The sequence below is a fragment of the Danio rerio genome, chromosome 16, assembly GCF_049306965.1.
Source record: "Danio rerio strain Tuebingen ecotype United States chromosome 16, GRCz12tu, whole genome shotgun sequence".
Taxonomy (NCBI): Eukaryota; Metazoa; Chordata; class Actinopteri; order Cypriniformes; family Danionidae; genus Danio; species Danio rerio.
The window spans coordinates 50,852,722-50,872,469 of record NC_133191.1 but is presented as its reverse complement, the minus strand read 5'-3'; the positions used below and the strand labels follow the sequence as shown (position 1 = coordinate 50,872,469).

The 19,748-nt window shown below is 35.4% G+C and overlaps 1 protein-coding gene across 7 annotated transcripts in view; it reads left to right on the top strand.

The window, feature by feature from the left end:
- Positions 1-19,748, top strand: part of LOC101886607 (uncharacterized) — a 98,793-nt gene that overhangs the window by 47,099 nt on the left and 31,946 nt on the right. For 2 of the 7 annotated variants that reach the window (XM_073926732.1, XM_073926733.1), the window contains exons 3-6: positions 4,422-4,514; positions 4,890-4,949; positions 8,500-8,571; positions 12,364-12,460. In XM_073926732.1, coding sequence (XP_073782833.1) covers positions 4,422-4,514; positions 4,890-4,949; positions 8,500-8,571; positions 12,364-12,460 — 322 coding nt within the window. Of the gene's footprint in view, positions 1-4,386; positions 4,515-4,876; positions 4,950-8,499; positions 8,572-9,673; positions 9,753-12,363; positions 12,461-19,748 lie in introns of those variants that run through there. The other 5 variants (XM_073926734.1, XM_073926736.1, XM_073926738.1 and 2 more) reach the window with 4 other exon arrangements.

Here is a 19,748-nt window from a genome sequence, read left to right as displayed (position 1 = left end):
TGGAGCCTCAAAAAGGGCCCTTTGGCCACCATATAATGCAGGTCTCCACTTGCTCCATGACAGAAGCAAGAATGAACCCCTATTGACCAGCCCCCTCCTAGAGCTACAGATGACCTCCCCCAATGACATTCAAATATTCCAGCCTTCCAACAGTCAGATAGTGTCTATACAGAGAGCCGACTGTCACTTCTGGAGCAGCTGAGGGCACAGAAAACCTCCAGACAGGCCAGCTGCCAAGCTCTGCCATTGCTCACAATAGGTGCAAGCTGTTTGTGGGGGGCTTATTAGTCAAATAAAGATTTAAATAATAAATTAAGAGCTAGAATAAACCAAATGTGTTAAAATAGGGCAGAGAAATATGAGACATCTATTGCATATGCTGGCACTGAGATAAAAAGGATACATTTCTATTGGTGCCCAAACAGGACACCTGTTTCTAGCATTAATAAAACAAAACTTAACAATCTTAGCAATGGTTATTAAATTGCATTTTAAGGAATACTGAGTAGTTAGGGTATATATGTACTGAATTGAGACAAATAATTGCCGTATAACTGTTTTTACCAATATAAACTGCCTTTTTATGTTGATTTCTGCTGGTACAGGCATTTCCATGCTTCTGTTCCTTTAAATGCAAGAAGGAAGCACTAAAATGAGTCTCTTTAATGCATAATTCATTGAACAATGGCTATATTAGTCAAAATAAAATAAAAAAAAACCCAACAAATTAATAAACAAACCAATTCACTTTTTCTAGGTAAAAGGAACGTGTTTTCAGTGGTGTCAAAATATTGCACCTCTTTTATGCAATAATTAAATTACAAAGCTTAAAAGCCTTTGCATTGGAATTGTAAATATCTTTTAAGGTATACTGATTAACATACAGTATATCTACTGATTTCAGAGCAACTGTTGTTGAATGGCTGTTGTATATCAATTTGAAATGCCTTTTTATCACACTTTCTGATTCATAGTCATTCCTGAGCTCTTGTTCCTTTAAATATAACAAACTTGCTGTAAAATGAGCTGTTAGGATGTTTTTTAGTGCATGCATTGGTGTAGAATAACAATTATAATCCAATAAAACAAGAAATAATTTTTAAAAACGTCCCAATTAATTCCTTGGGGTCAGTTCTTGTTAAAACAGTCACATTTTCAACAGACTACCTGACTAAAGTCTTGTCGCCTATTCAAGTTTTAGAAACAACAGGTAATAGCTTGACTTTTAGTTGATTATTTGGTATTAGAAGTGGCTTATATGAAAGGCGAATGCCTCTAGTTTACGTTTGTTTTTCCAAAATAAAATATGACAATGCCTTGATTTTAAATTATTTTATTAGGACAGTAAGGTCTGACTTTGCTTAGACAAAAGTCTTGTCACTTAACAAAAATAATGTGCAGTGTAGAATATAAAGTCATGGAGCAGTGGAAAAAGAATGAACATTGTGTATGACTCCCATGAGCTTGGAGGACTGCATCTATACATCTCTGCAATAACTCAAATAGCTTATTAATAAAGTCATCTGGAATGGCAAATAAAGCGTTCATGCAGGACTCCCAGAGTTCATCAAGATTCTTTGGATTCATCTTCAATGCCTCCTCCATCTTACATCAGACATGCTCAATAATGTTCATCTCTGGTGACTGGGCTGGCCAATCCTGGAGCACCTTGAGCTACTTTGCTTTCAGGATCTTTGATGTGGAGGCTGAAGTATGAGCAGCGCTATCCTGCTGAAGAATTTCCCTTCTCTTGTGGTTTGTAACGTAATGGGCAGCACAAATGTCTTGCTACCTCAGGCTGTCGATGTTGCCTTTCACTGCAGATCTCTTGCATGCCCCCATACTAAATGTAACCCTAAACCATGACTTTTTCTTCACCAAACTTGACTGATATCTGTGAGAATATTGGGTCCATGTGGGTTCCAATAGGTCTTCTGCAGTATTTGTGATGATTGGGATGCAGTTCAAGAGATGATTCATCAGAAAAATCTACCTTCTGCCACTTTTCAAATGATCAATTAGACGGCAAGTTTTTTTACTCTTACAACTGGGATCAACGACAAGACCTTTGTCAGGTAGTGTATGACACACACTTCTATTATTGATCAAGCAACAAGCAGTGTAATTTAAAAATTGACTGATGTGTACTGATTTGAGGCCAGTGAGTGTTGAATTACAGTTTTACTAAAATGCCTTTTCACCATTACAGATATGTACAGGCTACTTTTTTCTTAAAAGTACTGTACATCAAACATGTTCTAAACAGTGGTTATTTGTCCTTTGCCATTGTTCAGTTGTCATGAATCAGCATACAAAAGCAAACATTTAATCTAGTTAAACAAAAATTACATATAAATAAATAAACCAATGAATTGTTTTGAGATCAGTGCATCATATTCTGACTTTCAATAACTTTAGTGTACTGTAGTAGCATATTTTGTATCTTGATAGCCTGACATTTAATAGAGACAAAAAAATTGTTTTGTCTGCTCAATATGGAAAATGATGTCTGCTAAATAACTACTGTAGAAGAAATAATGTATCTAAATGCACAAAGTTGTGCATTCGCTATCATAATCATGGAGGCCATTGAATATTCGGTCTGAAATCGCAAGCAATGACTTCAAAACAGCACTATTTAATTGACTGAACAATGTTGTACATTAGTCATTTACTGTTAAATTAAATTAATGTTAATATTTCTCGTTACGAATTAGGAAAGAACACTTGCAAGAAATTATACTGTTAAGGAGAAAGTTGGAATGTGCAAAATTTGCGAATAATAACTTATATAACCAACTTTACCTCAATCCTGATGTTTTGTCACGGCAACGTTAATCCGTGCTTATTTCATGATTTCACTCCGTTGTTGTTGTTTTTTTTAATATACTACGTTAAAATTGCAGGTGCTAAATCGTTAGCGTTAAACATGCTACAAAAATATAAAATGTAATAACACTTACCGAAGTCGCGTAGTAAAAGTCGGAATAGCTAACGTTACAGATCAAAGTGAGATTACAATGAATTTTTGAACATTTACCTATTTTGGGACAAGTGTGCATTATCTCCACAAGTCCCAGGGGTGCGAACACAATCCAGCATGCGAGAGTCATTTGTTCAGACAGGCATCCGTTAACTGCCCTTAAGCCTCGTGTTATTAACCCAAACAATAGTTCGGTAACCTGGGGCTGGAGATATACTAATCGAATTTCCACCGCTCATCTTAGGCTGGGTCGCTAACTCATTGATTTAATGTAACATTTACATTTAGTTTCAATATCTAAAAATAAGAACGTAAACAGAACCATTTTATTTTGCATTGACTTTAATTTATACTTTAATTGATTTTTAAATGTCTTACCCTCAAGTTTATGTATCATGTCCATTTTTTGCTTCTCTTTCTTTCTCTCTCTTGTGTCTTTTTCATTGATAGTGTAATTCATATTTTGTATTGTAAACAAATATTACCATAAACTTTTCAATTATTATTATTATTATTATTATTATTATTATTATCATTTTTTTGCAAATAAAAAAAGTAAAGGGAAGGTAGGATCTTTGCTAATGGATCACATTCATTCATTAATTTATTTTCCTTTGGCTTAGTCCCTTTATTGATCAGGGGTCGCCACAGTGAAATGAACCACCAACTTATCCAGCATATGTTTTACACAGCGGATTTCCTTCCCTGCTGCAACAGTACTGGGAAATTATTTTCTTTGTTTGTTTGTTTATTTATTTATTTTTTGTTTATTAATTTGTTTGTTTCTGTTACTATTTACATAACTATTAAAATCCCTAATTTAGGCCTACTTTAAAATGTAAACAAATGTAAAATATGTATACATACGTAATTATTCATTCTCAGCATTTCTGGAGTAGTGTTGATATTTGTTTTAACTTACAAAGGTCTGAAACATTTCCTCTCTTGTAATTTATTACACAAATGTAAAATACCAAATAAAGCCTTTCCCTCCATGTACTGTATGTGTGCCTTAATCTGTTTTGTATATTGTGGGCTGTGCAATATAACCTTGTTGATATATGAATTAGAAGCATAAAATTGCAGTTGTTAGATCTGTTATTAATTATGACACACTGATTGCTGATGCTTTTAAAAATCTTTTGTGAACTTTTTGCAGATCTACTGTTTATCAGTTTTACATGCATGAAATCTAAAGTGATACAGTCTGTTTAGAAGGAGTTCAGGGTTTGATTTTTGCCAATTAAAGCCTTCATCCTGCAAAAGTTAATGGAAAGAGAAAAGAGCATTGGAAATTGTCTATGTTTACGTTCCATTCAAAATTTGATATTTAATGTACTGTAATAACTGTTATTCAGACAGAGTAGAAGCCCTTATAAGATGACTTTTGCACTGATTCATAGTATTTCAGGCATGTAACATAAGTGGAAAATCCCAGACAGATCACGGGACTCCTGCGTGTGGGTACTGTCCATGGTGCTGCAGGATTTTAAAGACTTCCATTATTTTCCTCTGGGATTTGGATTTGGAGGTAAGGTAGATCATGCATTTTGTTTGCATTTTGTTAAATGACATCTTGATCATGTTGCCCTCAAGTATTCTTCAACAGTCACTGAAAATTAAGATTATTTTCAGTGTTTTCTTTGAAAAGCTGCTTTGACCCATTTTGCATTGAATAAAGCGCAATAGAAATAAAACACTTGACCATGTCACATTTATGGTTTTAACTTTAATTCTGGCACAATTCAGTCATAGTTCAGCTCAGTAATACAGTGGAAAGTGTTTCTATGTCAGTTCACCAGGGCAAATTGAAGAACAAAACAATTGTATGAAATTACTTTTTGACTAACCCTAATTGTTTGATAAGCAAAACTGACTATAAACTCCTGATAGAATTTTATTTTAGGTCACGAAAAGAAAGAAGACAAATATTGTAGCAGATGTTCTGCTTATTTCATATATCCAAGTAAGTTTTCTCGTTTTCTTTGTTTTTTTTTTTCATATCATAAAAAATACATTAATAGTTTGTTGTTTTTCTGAGAACATGAAAAAAAAACTTCCCTTTTTAAAATGTATTTATTGTTATCTCTGTGTTGAATTATTTCTCTCTTTATATATTGTGTATTTTGCATGTGGCAGGCCTTGTATGGAAGACATTTTCTTACAGAGACAATTAAAATTATTTTATTTTATGCTATCCTAAAACAAACAGCCCAAGTAAAAAAAACTGTAGCACTGAACAAGAATACAATTAATTATGGTATCGTGAAACCGCAGAACAATAAATATTTGGAATTGCATTAAAAAAACAAAAAACTACAAAATCATTTCTAACTCTATACAGTATAGGATTTGTAATCATGCGTGCTCATTTTGTGTTGCTGTAACCACACAAAAAAAGTATATGAACAATTAGTCATGACAGCATGTTTTTAGCTTATTGTAACTTAAGTTCATGTTCTAACTTTATTTTATAATTTATGCAAGCAGTTTATAAAGTCAGTTTAACACAAGTTCTCGTAAGGTTAATTTGATTCAGCTTAAAATTTTAAGGCAACCAGGATTTTTTACAGTGCTGCAGCTCTGATTCATGGCATGTAAATGTTCTTTAGCACCAGCAGGGTATTCAAAAAATAATAAATCCATAGTCTAAATAAAATGCATGCGTTTCTTGTGGTGTAGCTTTTTTATTTTATTTTTTTTATTTGTTATCAATCTATTTTATAACTGTAACAAGAGGCAATTCAATCATATCTTAATGTTAAAACAGCTATCATAACAGTAATAACCAATATATGTGGCTCTTTTTGGATTCTCGGAAGCCATAGAAATCAAAAATGTGAAAAAAGGAAAAAAAATAATTAAAAAATAATATATATATATACATCAGATTACTTCATGAAATCCAACTTTAAATGACTCTTTTTGTTTTTTATTAGCATTAGAGACTTTTTTCAAAGTTTCCATTTCTCCTGTGGAGTGTAGCTCTCTTTTTCCGTTGAAGAAATGTTGCGTCATCAACACCACAACAGCGCCCTCCAACGGAGAAATGCGGATCTTGAAATCATGTCTTCATTATCCACTGTATGGACCTGCTTTTAGTTCGTTGTTGCTTTAGGCTGTTAATGCACTACAAATAGTATGCTGATAAACAACAGTAACCACAAATTATCCATTTTCTGCTACAATTATATGGTAGTAGGCCTATATGGTTCTTGTAGCCTAGTCAAAATGCAGATACAAGTAACCAATGTGCCAAAAACCATTTGTATTATACATTAAAACCATTATACTTTTCATAAGGTAAAGGTATTTAAGTGCTTAATAAATGTAAAAACCATTGATGACGAGATATTCGTGCATTTGCTTTTTGTGAGGCGAGAGAACACAACACGACCCCTTACGTGACCCCTTATTTTTTTCTTCAACAGTTAAATTACAAGCCCCACTGTAAAACTTTCATAAGGGAAGGGATTTAACTCCATGATAAATGTATCCGTTGACGCTGTTTTGTGCTTTTGAGGCAAGGCAAGACAAGTTTATTTATATAGCACATTTCATACACAATTCAAAGTGCTTTACATAAACAGGAATAAAAGAGACAAGTATAAGAAAAATTAAAACAAATAATAAAAATTATTAAAAAACAAACATAAAAACAGATAAAATGTGTTATAAAAGAATGAAAAAGAAGTGAAAAACACAGTAGTGTGATCTGTCGGACTCAGCACAGTGCTCATTCAGTGAAGGCTCAGCTTAACAGTTTTCAGTCTGGATTTGATTGTGCCTAATGTTGGAGCACATCTGATCATTTCTGGAAGCTGATTCCAGCAGCGAGGGGCGCTGTTAATAGCTGAAAGCTGATTCACCCTGCTTTGACCTCTTGGAAATTTCTAGTTTATATGATCCTAAAGATCTGAGTGATCCGTTGGGTTTGTATTCAGTGAGCATATCTGTAATGTATTGAGGTCCCAGGCCATTTAGTGATTTATAGACTAGTAATAATAATGTAAAATCTATTCTAAATGTAACTGGGAGCCAGTGTAAAGACCTGAGGACATTTCCTGGTTCTTGCACCCATAGTTTTACTGCTTTCAAGAGCTCCAGATTTGTCTTTTGGTAAGCAGCACAGATTACTTTCGCTTTAACCATTATTTGAACAGATTATTAATTGGCCTAGCCTTGTGTGTGATCATCATCCTTTCATTATCAGACACGGGATGTTTTTCACCTGCTTTCTTCTGCTTACAGGTATTTTTGGTAAATGGTTTATCATTTTTTACAATAACATTGCTTTATTTTGGGATTAACTCCCCATTTATGAGTGGTCAACTGGTGATCTGGGACCTTTAGCCAGAACAGATTGCTGTGCATATTAGATACACTACTGCAGTTATTTTTTTAAGTGTCAATTGTTTTTGTTCTTTTTAAGAAATATTTTGTTAAATAAAGAGTAAACCTCTATATTTTGCTTTTTTTGTGTAAAATTTGTGTATACAAAATAATAAGTTATTTATGTTTGGTGTGGTGCGAGATAAATTAGGTAAATCCTTAATTTGAGCTGTGAAAAGTCATGTGAAATAAAAACTAACTGCAATGCAACACTATGAAAAATCCAGCTTAAACCAGCCTAGGCTGGTTGGCTGGTTTTAGCTGGTAGACCAGCCTGGTATTAGAGGGGCTTTGGCCATTTCCAGCCTGGTCTTAGCTTGTCAGGCTGGAAAATGACCAGCTAAATCCAACAAAAACCAGCTTGACCAGTCTGGTTTCAGCTAGACATAGCTGGTTTTGGCTGGGCTCCCAGCCTGGCTAGGCTGGTCAAGTTGGTTTTAGCTGGTCTTCTCCCAGCCTGACCAGCTAAGACCAGGCTGGAAATGGCCAAAACCCCTCTAAAACCAGGCTGGTCGACCAGCTAAAACCAACCATCCTAGGCATGTTTAAGCTGGATTTTTCATATATGAAACTATGGCCCATTTGCTCATACACAACACACAAAAAGTGAAATGAATGAGGAAGCATGTGGACAACACAGAATCTAAATCAAGTCAAATTCATGCATATAAAATATATTTTCCCAACAACAAAATTGTGGCTAGTGAAAATAGCGAGTGGCTAGTAATTTTGGAAATCTAGCCACAGTGGCTGGTGATCCAAAAAGTTAATGTCAAGCCCCGCTTGTAGTTTCCTTTCTTATATTGATCTCCTCAGTGATTGTGTATTTATAGCTCATTTTGAAGGATGTAAATAAAAACAATGTTCCCAACCTACTTCCTTTTTTTTACATTTTTGATTTCTATGGCTTCCGAGAATCCAAAAAGAGCCACATATATTGGTAATTAATGTTATGATAGCTGTTTTAACATTAAGATATGATTGAATTGCCTCTTGTTACAGTTATGAAATTGATTGATAACAAGCAGGAAATGTTCATGGGCCAATGACATCACCAAATTGAAAGTACACTGATAAAAATAAATAAATAAAATAAAAATGCAATGCTGACATTCCACCACTAGAGGGAAGTAGCTACTAAATCCAGCAGGGGACACAAGCTGGCCAACTCACAGACGTCCATCCAACTGTTTCAGGTTTGAACTCTTCATTCCTCCACCTTCACAAATATTGATTGTTTTTCTTATGTTTGCGGGTGTGTGTGTGTGTGTGTGGAGGGGGTAATACACCGTTCAAACAAAGCTGTCAAAGCAGATTACTTCCAGAATGTTTACTATTGCCCGAGGCTAAACGCACACACAATAGGTTAAAATCCCCGGCCAAAGCATTGCATAAGAAAGTTATCATAAGTACAGTAAAGATGGTAATATAATCTTACTGTAGCAGTTCTTAAGAAATTCTGATATACCTGAAAAATGCTATCTGAATGTATTTCAGGCATGAAGTTGACGCATGTTTTGGCACTGAGGGGGATAGTTCACCCAAAAATTCAAGTGTACTCACTGTTTACTGTCCTTCTGAGTTTTTCTTCTGTTGAACACAAAAGAAGTTACTGTGAAGAATGCTGAAAACCTGTAACTATTGTTTTATAGTCGCACATTTGCTTAGTGACAACTTGTGACATGCTGCCTACTAGGGATGCAACAATACAGTTAGCCCACGGTTCAAAACATACCTTGGTTTTTTAACACGGTTTTCGGTTAGCTTCGGTTCTCATGGCTTGACACGTGTTTTTTTTTCTATAGGCAATAGGAACAGTAAGAGATTAAGGAGAAAAATATTAAAAGATTTATTGCATTATTCATTTCAAAAGTACACTAGTTCCTAGTGTATTGTATATAAAAATGAACACTGAAATCTCACAGCTGCTGGTAGCCCATGTAAAAAATGGGTAACACATAAAATCCTACACTTTGAAAATAATAAACTGTGATAATAATAATAACTGAAGTTAATAAAGATAAATTGGCTATATCAAATAAACATATTTGTACTTGAGTAAACATAAATAAACTTATAAAATTATCTTGGTGCTGAAAAAGTGCGAGACTGAAGTCTGTAACGCGGATCGAGTGCTTTTATAAAATGACAAAAGTCCGCATCTCCAACCACCGAAAATGGCTGCAAATCTTTAGCAATAAACACCCGCACTGCCTTTGTTATTTTTATGTGTCTCTCGGAACCAGTTGGAAATGTTTGCTTGAAAGATTCAGCGAGGGATTGTTGCTATTTGGAGGACTTTATAACCTTCTCTGCTATTCTGCCTTCAGACAGTGATATTGCTGGGTGACAGCGCTGCAGATGTGCAGTCATGCTTGTACGTGTAAAACAATGCTTGCACACAGTTAATTTTTGTTCACCGTTTTTTCTTTCATTGGCATTATACTTACCGGCAAAACCGAAATGTCTTCACAACGCAGATTTAAAAGACGACGGCGCTTTCTCATACTGTTGCCTCACTTCGCCGGCGCTTCCTTGTACTGTTGCCTCAGCCTCTCTTCACCACCGCTCGCCATGTTAAAGTGTGGAATAATGGTCAAGCGCCCCCTAAATTTAGAGCATGGTGATTGGATATTTACTCGTGGGGAGGAGTTTCCTCATCTCAGCTCATGGATTTAGAGGCACATACAGTCAATTCGAGGAGATATATAACGCACATATATTATTTAAACGCAAAACTGAGAAAACCACAATTCACAAGCGTGTATTGAACCGTGGAGGTCATACCATATGGTTCAATATTTTATTGAGAAACGTGGCATTCCTACTCCCTACATTGTTTACCATGCTACTTTAAATATTCGGTCTGAAACACATGCAAGTATGACTTCAAAACAACATTAGGACTATTTATTTGACTGTAAACAATGTTGTACTTTGATAGTCATTGCCTGCATATGTGATTTCTCTATTTAGAATTTGCAAAAGATGCTTTTCTGAAATTATATTAGGAAGGAGAAAGTGTAATTGTGTGAATAGAAAAGCTGAAGTTTCCTCAAATAACCATTCTGTAAGCATTATGATCAGTTCTGGTATATTGACTTTTAAAGTTTTTACATTCCGTGTTGCAAAGTTTACTTGGGCGTTATGTTTTTTTAAATACAAATTCCCAAATGTACGCAAAACACACAGGAATACATAATTACACAATGTGAGTGTAGTTTACCAGAAAAAAATACAAACAAATAAATACAAATAAGAAATACTATATATTTTTTATTGTACTATAAAGAACCATTTTATGGAATGGAAAAGTCGTTCATGAGTCAAAAACAAAAAAACAACAACATTTTTTTTTTGTTTGGTAATGTACTTCAGTTAAATATGCAAATTCCAATTAATTTGACTGTTTTTTTTCATTGGAGCAGAATTCCTGAAATGCTCCTTTTATTGACGAAAATTCCAGAAATCTCATTCAACATGTAAGATGATATTGGGAAAAGTGTAGTATATGTATATAGTATATGAAAATCAAATGTATACACACAGTTGAAATCAGAATTATTAGCCCCCTTTAATTTTTATTTTCTTTTTAAAATATTTCCCAAATTATATTTAACAGAGCAAGGAAGTTTTCACAGCATGTCTGATAATATTTTTTCTTCTGGAGAAATTATTATGACTAGAATAACAGCAGTTTAAAATTTTTGTGAACTATTTTAAGGACAAAATTTTTAGCCCCTTTTAAGCTATATTTTTTCGATAGTCTACAGAACAAACCATCTATCTATCTATCTATCTATCTGTCTGTCTGTCTGTCTGTCTGTCTGTCTGTCTGTCTGTCTGTCTGCCTGCCTGCCTGCCTGCCTGCCTGCCTGCCTTTCTGTCTGCCTTTCTGTCTGCCTGTCTGTCTGTCTATTTGTCTTTCTGCCTGTCTGTCTGTCTATCTATTTGTCTGTCTGTCTGCTTGTCTGTCTAAATATCTGTCTGTCTGTCTGCCTGTCTGTCTAAATATCTGTCTGTCTATCTATTTGTCTTTCTGCGTGTCTCTCTGTCTATCAATTTGTCTGCCTGTCTGCCTGTCTGCCTGTCTGTCTGTCTGTCTGTCTGTCTGTCTGTCTGTCTGTCTGTCTGTCTGTCTATCTATCTATCTATCTATCTATCTATCTATCTATCTATCTATCTATCTATCTATCTACCTGCCTGCCTGCCTGCCTGCCTGCCTTTCTGTCTGTCTGCCTGCCTGTCTATCTATTTGTCTGTCTGTCTGCCTGTCTGTCTATCTATTTGTCTGTCTGTCTGTCTGCCTGTCTGTCTAAATATCTGTCTGTCTGTCTGTCTATCTATTTGTCTGTCTGTCTGCCTGTCTGTCTATCTATTTGTCTGTCTGTCTGTCTATCTATTTGTCTGTCTGTCTGCCTGTCTGTCTGCCTGTCTGTCTATCTATTTGTCTGTCTGTCTGCCTGTCTGTCTAAATGTCTGTCTGTCTGTCTGTCTGTCTGTCTGTCTGTCTGTCTGTCTGTCTGTCTGTCTGTCTATCTATCTATCTATCTATCTATCTATCTATCTATCTATCTATCTACCTGCCTGCCTGCCTGCCTGCCTGCCTTTCTGTCTGTCTGCCTGCCTGTCTATCTATTTGTCTGTCTGTCTGCCTGTCTGTCTATCTATTTGTCTGTCTGTCTGTCTGCCTGTCTGTCTAAATATCTGTCTGTCTGTCTGTCTATCTATTTGTCTGTCTGTCTATCTATTTGTCTGTCTGTCTGTCTATCTATTTGTCTGTCTGTCTGCCTGTCTGTCTGCCTGTCTGCCTGTCTGTCTGCCTGTCTGTCTATCTATTTGTCTGTCTGTCTGTCTGTCTGTCTGTCTATCTATTTGTCTGTCTGTCTGCCTGTCTGTCTAAATGTCTGTCTGTCTGTCTGTCTGTCTGTCTGCCTGCCTGCCTGCCAATAAAGTTACCTAACATGTTTGTCATTGTCATTTTGCAGCACAACAACATCAGTTCACTCACATTAAGGAAGAACACATCAGAGATTCTTCAATCTCTAGAAAACAAACATCCTACACCTCTGGAGCAATATGAAGGTGAGTGAAAAATCTCACTCTCTTTTTTTTTTTTTTTTTAAACAAATGTTTGCCAAATATTGCTCTGCAACATCACACTCTCCCTGGTGTTAGTTCTAGTGACAATCATGTATAGTAGTAGGTGGAAGTGTTTGTTTTATCAGAGCGTGTCAGAAGGTTTTATCACTCTCGGGGCTTCTCGTGGTTGTTCAGTGAAGTGACCCGGATTCTAAAGCAAAGTGGTGGAGGTGTTGTGGATTGGGAACAGGGGGCTCGTATGATGAGAGTGGATTAGAGATGGATTCGGGTAGGGGTGGGGGGGGTGCAGTTTTGCAGCTGTGCGTGTGCTTCTGTGTCTGTGTGTGATTATGGGGGGCAGGAAAGGTTCAGAAGTGTTGGAGCAGAAAATCTCTCTTCTCTCTCCTCCTCCTCTTTCTCTTTCTGTCACCGGGCCAGACGTAAAGCAACAGCAATTTGTGCGATTTCACAGCTCGCTGGCTCCCAAAAAAACTCTGACAGCCTTATACTGAGAAAGGAAGAAGAGGAGCGAGGAGAAATGGAGGGGTTGAATGATGTTATGAACTGTACGAGGGGAATTTGGGAGCGTAGCAATACAGTATATGCGGGATGAGGAGATCTACAGGAACTTTTACAGTGTCATGTCAACTCATTTTGCTTTAAAGTGGCAGCGCAAAACTGTGATATTTGATATGACAAGGTTACATAAATTAAACCGTAAACACTACTTTGATCAGTAAATGTGTTTTAAAACCTTGTGGTTGACATTGTGATTATCCTCACTGTTTATTGTATTCTGGGTGTATTTTTTGTTCACTTGAGCACTTTTGATGATGGTTTTCATTTTTTGTAGGATGTGTTCTTGTGAATTTACACCAAATGGATAAAAATATGTTTAATTGAACAAAATTGATGGCGCCTTTAAATGAAAAAGAAACATCCTGAGTTTGTACCTATTATTGCAGTATTACTAGTTTTATTATATTTAACCTTTCTTTTGGGTGGATCTCGGGCTTTGTTGTTTAGTTTGAAATCTAAAGCCAAAAAAGCCTGTATATAGCCGGGTTAATTAATTAAAATAAAACAAACCTAAAAGTAATATTGCACTAAAAGACACCAAAAGTACCAAAAAAAGAAAGAAATGTAATTAAGCATGATTGGTGGCTCCTTTTAAAATAAAAAAAAAGTTTAAATGGTATATGACCTGGTTATAATAATAATAAAAATAATAATAATAATATTAATAATAATAGTAATAATAATAATTAAAAAACAGAAAAACTAAATATTTGCACCAAAGGACTCTTAAAAAACTCTGACAGCCTTATATTGAGAAAAGAAGAAGATGAGGGAGGGGAATTTTGGGAGCTTAGAGATTTAGTACAGTATATATGGGATGATGAGATCTACAGTAACTTTTACAGTGTTGAGTAAACTCATTGTGTTTTAAAGTAGCGGCACAAAACTGTTTAAACACACTGTAAAAAAAAATCTGTAGTTTTACGTTTTATTTCCCGCAGCTGGGGTGCCGGATATAAACCGTAAAATAACGGCCGTTAAATTACAGACATTTACTGTAAAGTAACAGAGATTGAATTACAGAAATTTACCAGAAATTTTAATTTGTCAATTTCTGTAATTTACTGTCCATTATTTTACAGTAAATTTCTTTAATTTAAAGGCCGCTATTTTAAAAAAAAATTCCAGCATCCCAGCTGCCGAAAATAAACCGTAAAATTCAGTTTTTAATTAATTTATTTTTTTTACAGTGCAGTATTGTGATATTCGATATGACAACATTACATAAATTAAACCGATAATCAGACTATTTTGATTAGTAAATGTATTGTTCAAAACGTCTGTATGAAAATTTACACCAAAAATACAACAAAATGTTTAATTTAGCAAAATTGATAGCTCATTTAGCAAAAGAAAAGAGTAAACTATATGGCTTAGTTGTTATGTTAATATATATTTTTTAACTAAATATTTGCACAAAAAGACAAAAAAAAAAGGAGAAAGGGCTGAGAAAGGAAGAAGAGGAGCGAGGAGAAATGGAGGGGTTGAATGATGTTATGAACTGAACGAGGGGAATTTGGGAGTTTAGAGATACTGTATATGCGGGATGAGGAGATCTACAGTAACTTTTACAGTGTCATGTCAACTCATTTTGCTTTAAAGTGGCCACGCAAAACTGTTTAAACAGTACTTGTGATATTTGATATGACCACATTACAGTTAAACAGTAAATTTACTGTTTTATTAACTAAAACAGACTACTTTGATCAGTAAATGTGTTTTAAAACCTTGTGGTTGACATTGTGATTATCCTCACTGTTTTAATGTATTCTGGGTTGTATTTTCGGTTCACTTGAGGACTTTTGATGATGGTTTTCATTTGTTCTGTGATGTGTTCTTATAAATTTACACCAAAAATACAAAAAATGTTTAATTGAGCATTATTGATGGCTCATTTAAAAAAAAGAAAAGAGGTAACTGTATGTGGCCTGTTTGTTATGTTAATTAAAAATAATAAAATATTTTCACCAAAAGACACTAAAAAACTCTGACAGCCTTATATTGAGAAAGGAAGAAGAGGAGCAAGGGGAATTTGGGAGCTTGGAGATAAAGTACAGTATATGTGGGATGAGGAGATCTACAGTAACGTTTACAGTGTTGAGTCAACTCATTGTGTTTTAAAATGGCAGCGCAAAACTGTTTGTAATTGCGATATTTGATGACAACATTACGTAAATTAAACCAATAATCAGACTATTTTGATTAGTAAATGTGTTTTTCAAAACGTCTGTATGACATTGACTGGGATTATTCTCACTGTCTTAATGTATTTAGAGATGGATTTTCTGTTTACTTTTCAATAAAAAAGAATAAGTCCTAAGTTACATAAATATTAAGTTAAGTAAACTTAACAGCTCTAAGTTAAAACAGAAATGCTTACATTTTTTTAACTTCTAATCAACTTGTCGTTTTTAAGGCAATGGTAATGGGTTTTTCCAGTGTACACTGCTAATGCTCGGTTCCATTCAATTCCTTCATGTTGTCCCAACACAAATCGTTTAAGTTAACTTCATTGTTTTTACAAATTTAAGTGGATTGAACGTAAAAAAATTGAAGTTGTCTGTCTCCAAAAAATTTAAGATTTGTGTTGTTTCAACTCATTTTAAATAAGTTGTTTGAACAAGCAGCAGAAGTCTAAAATGTTTAAGTAAATTAACTAAAATAAAAAACCTTAAAACTAAACATTTGTAAAATTAAAAAAATAAACTTTAACTTAAAAACAAACTTAAGCTAATTGTAATTTAGCTTTTTCTGTTTCTATTGATGGTTATTGGCGTTTTAAAATTTTTAAATAATAAAATAAAACTAAATATAAACCACAGTTTATGAAACGATTAAAACAAATAAACATTCATACTTGCATTAAATACATTTTAAGTGAAATAAATAACATAAAATCTTAGATTATTATACACTTTTAATTTCCAATGAAATATTTCCCATGTTCATTCAGAATAACTTGATGTTTTGAAAAGACTAAGATTAAAATTCTATTCAAGCAAACAAAAACTAACAAAAATGACAAAAACAAAACAATTACTAAAACTCAGTTAATATGAAAACTGAAAGTATAAAAATAAAATGAATTTAAACGAATAAAGAAACTACAATAGAACATCAATGATACTACACTGAAACACTATTAGTTGAAAAAGTGATTAAACTCACGGCCTCCAAACAATTAAGTAAATGAACTACGTGCGTAATTATAAACATTAAGTTAAGTGAACTTAACAGCTCTAAGTTAAAAGAAAAATTCTTATTTTTTTAAAGTAAAATCAACCTGTCATTTTTAAGGCAATGGGTTTACTCACTTATTTTAGTAATCGCTTTTTCCTGTGTACACTGTAAAAAATGCTGGGTTCCATACAATTCCTTCATGTTGTCCCAACACAAATCGTTTAAGTTAACTTTATTGTTTTTACAAATTTAAGTGGATTGAACATAAAATAAGGAAATTGTCTCCAAAAAATTCTAAGAATTGTGTTGTTTCAACTCATTTTAAATAAGTTGTTTGAATTAAATTTTAGTTCAGGGCAAGGCAGTGCAGCCTGGGTAGTGCTGTCGCCTCACAGCAAGAAGGTCGCTGGGTAGCTGGTTCAAACCTCGGCTCAGTTGGCGTTTCTGTGTGGAGTTTGCATGTTCTCCCTGCCTTCACATGGGTTTCCTCTGGGTGTTCCGGTTTCCCCCACAGTCCAAAGACATGCGGTACAGGTAAATTGGGTAGGCTAAATTGTCCGTAGTGTATGAGTGTGTGTGTGAATGTGTGTGTGTGTGTGTGGATGTTTCCCTGAGATGGGTTGCGGCTGGAAAGGCATCCGCTGCGTAAAAAAACTTGCTGGATAAGTTGGCGCTTCATTCCGCTGTGGCGACCCCGGATTAATAAAGGGACTAAGCCGACAAGAAAATGAATTAAATTTTAGTTAATTTAAATGAACTAAAATAAAAACCCTTAAAACTAAACATTTGTACAATTAAAAACAAATAAACTTTAACTTAAAAACAAACTTAAGCTAATTGTAATAATTAAGTTGGCCCCTTAAAAAACTTAATAATTGAGTTGTTTCAACTCATTTTAAATAAGTTGTTTAAACAAGCAGCAAACTTCATTTCTGTTAAGTGTAAAATAATGCTGAAATTAAGGAATGTTAAAATGTTTGGTGTCAGTGATATTTGTTTAAAAAAATACATGTTTATTTTCACTGATCAGACTTGCTTAAATTCCTCCTTAAACTAAACTTTTTAAAAAAAAATTCAGCTTCTGCAGATTTGTTTCTGCATATTCATCTCCTGCGTCCTCTATACTATGAGCTCAGCATTAAGTCAGACCCAGAGGAGCATCTAATCCTCCAATCTCTTCATGAGCATTAACCACTCTTTGAGGTTCCATTTGTGTGGCCTTTCCCTTTATCTAATATTCAGAGACGTGTCACTTTTAACCCCAGAAAAACCTCTGAAGCCGTTCTGAATGCATAATGCTCTCTCCTGGACAATTACGCTGTTTGCAGACAAGAGAGCGAGAAACTTGGCCAATAATTGAAAAGGCATTTTGCGGGGATGACGGCACACTTAAAAGAAGAGGAGCTCAAGTGCCCTCAAGATAAGACCTGTCACCTGAGTTCTTTGTCTCGAGGGCTGCCGGACATCTGGATGGGCTTTTAAGGTCAGTCATGGGACAGGAAGGCCCTTTAATCCCCGCAGCTGTAAAGTGAGGAGGATATTCCTTGGATTGCTGAACAGTAGCTGCTCACAGTCCTGTCCTGTCCAATCGCATCACGTCCAGGACTTGGAGTAGTTCACTCGAAATCAGTTACTCAGCCGAAGTCATTCCAGACCTGTGGGAGTTTCCTTCTTTCTTTTTTCAGTTTTTTTTTTGAGTTAATATAATTATTATTTTAGGAAAACACGGTCACTTCACAGTAAGAAGGTCGCTGGTTTGAACCTCGGCCGGGCCATTTGGTATTTCTGTGTGGAGTTTGGTTGTTCTCCCCTTGTGGGTTTCCTCCAGGTGTTCCAGTTTCCCCCACAGTCCAAAGACATGTGCTATAGGTAAATTGAATAATCTAAATTGGCCCTAGTGTATGTGAATGAGTGTGTATGGGTGTTTCCCAGTACTGAGTTGCAGCTGGAAGGACATCCGCTGTGTAAAACTGCTGGATAAGTTAGTGGTTAATTCTGCTGTGGCGACCCATGATGAATAAAGGCGAATCAAAATGAATGAATGAATTTACATTCTCAATAAAATGCTAATATCAAAATTAGAAATATTATTAGAAATATTAGAAAAAATATTGCTATTAATATTTTTAAAGTCAAATAATTAAAGTCAAAGTTATTTTATTCTTTTATTTTAGTTAATGACTCACTGAATCAAATAATCCGGTTTGAGCATGTCTAGTTAACGGGTTCACTGATTTAAATGATCTCATCAGACGGAGTCTCCAATGAATGATTCACTGATTCAAAATATCTAGTCCTAGACTGTGTTCTACTTTAGACACATAAACTCATTGATTCAAATGGTTAGATTGAGTTCCCTGGTTAACAACTGACTCTTTTGAATGATTTGGTCAGAGTGAGTCTCCAGTTAACAACTGGCTTTTCGAAATGATTTGGTCAGAGTGAGTCCCCAGTTAACAACTGACTCTTTCAATTCATCCGGTTAGAGTGAAGGCTGATTTATGCTTCTGCGTCAAGCTCATGCATATGCTCTGGCACAGCCTGCGCATGGACGCATAGCCTTCACCTAGTCATCGCCGATGCTGACGGCAGGCACCATCGTTCATGCCGATCACTCGACGCAGAAGTATAAATCAGGCTTTAGTCCCTAGTTAATAGGTCAGAGTGAGTCCCCATTTAACAACTGACTCTTTCAATTGATTCGGTCAAAAGTGAGTCCCCAGTTAACAACTGACTCTTTTAATTGATCCGGTCAGAGTGAGTCCCCAGTAAACAACTGACTCTTTCAATCGATTCGGTCAGAGTGAGTCCCCAGTTAACAACTGACTCTGTCAATTGATTCGGTCAAAGTGAGTCCTCAGTTAACAACAGACTCTGTCAATTGATTCGGTCAGAGTGAGTCCCCTGTTAACAACTGACTCTGTCAATTGATTCGGCCAGAGTGAGTCCCCAGTTAACTACTGACTCTGTCAATTGATTCGGTCAGACTGAGTCCCTAGTTAACAACTGACTCTGTCAATTGATTCGGTCAGAGTGAGTCCCCAGTTAACAACTGACTCTTTCAAATGATTCGGTCAGAGTGAATCCCCAGTTAACAACTGATTCTTTCAATTGATTCGGTCAGAGTGAATTCCCAGTTAACAACTGACTCTTCAACTGAATCGGTCAGAGTGAGTCCCCAGTTAACAACTGACTCTTTTATGTGATCCGGTCAGAGTGAGTCCCAAGTAAACAACTGACTCTTTCAATCGATTCGGTCAGAGTGAGTCCCCAGTTAACAACTGACTCTTTCAATTGATCCGGTCAGAGTGAGTCCCCAGTAAACAACTGACTCACTTAATCGATTCGGTCAGAGTGAGTTCCCAGTTAACAACTGACTCTTTCTATTGATCCGATCAGAGTGAGTCTCTAGTTAACAACTGACTTGATTGATCCAGTCAGAGTGAGTCCCCAGTCAACAACTGACTCTTTCAATTGATTCGGTCAGAGTGAGTCTTGCAGTTAACAACTGACTCTTTCAAAGGATTCGGTC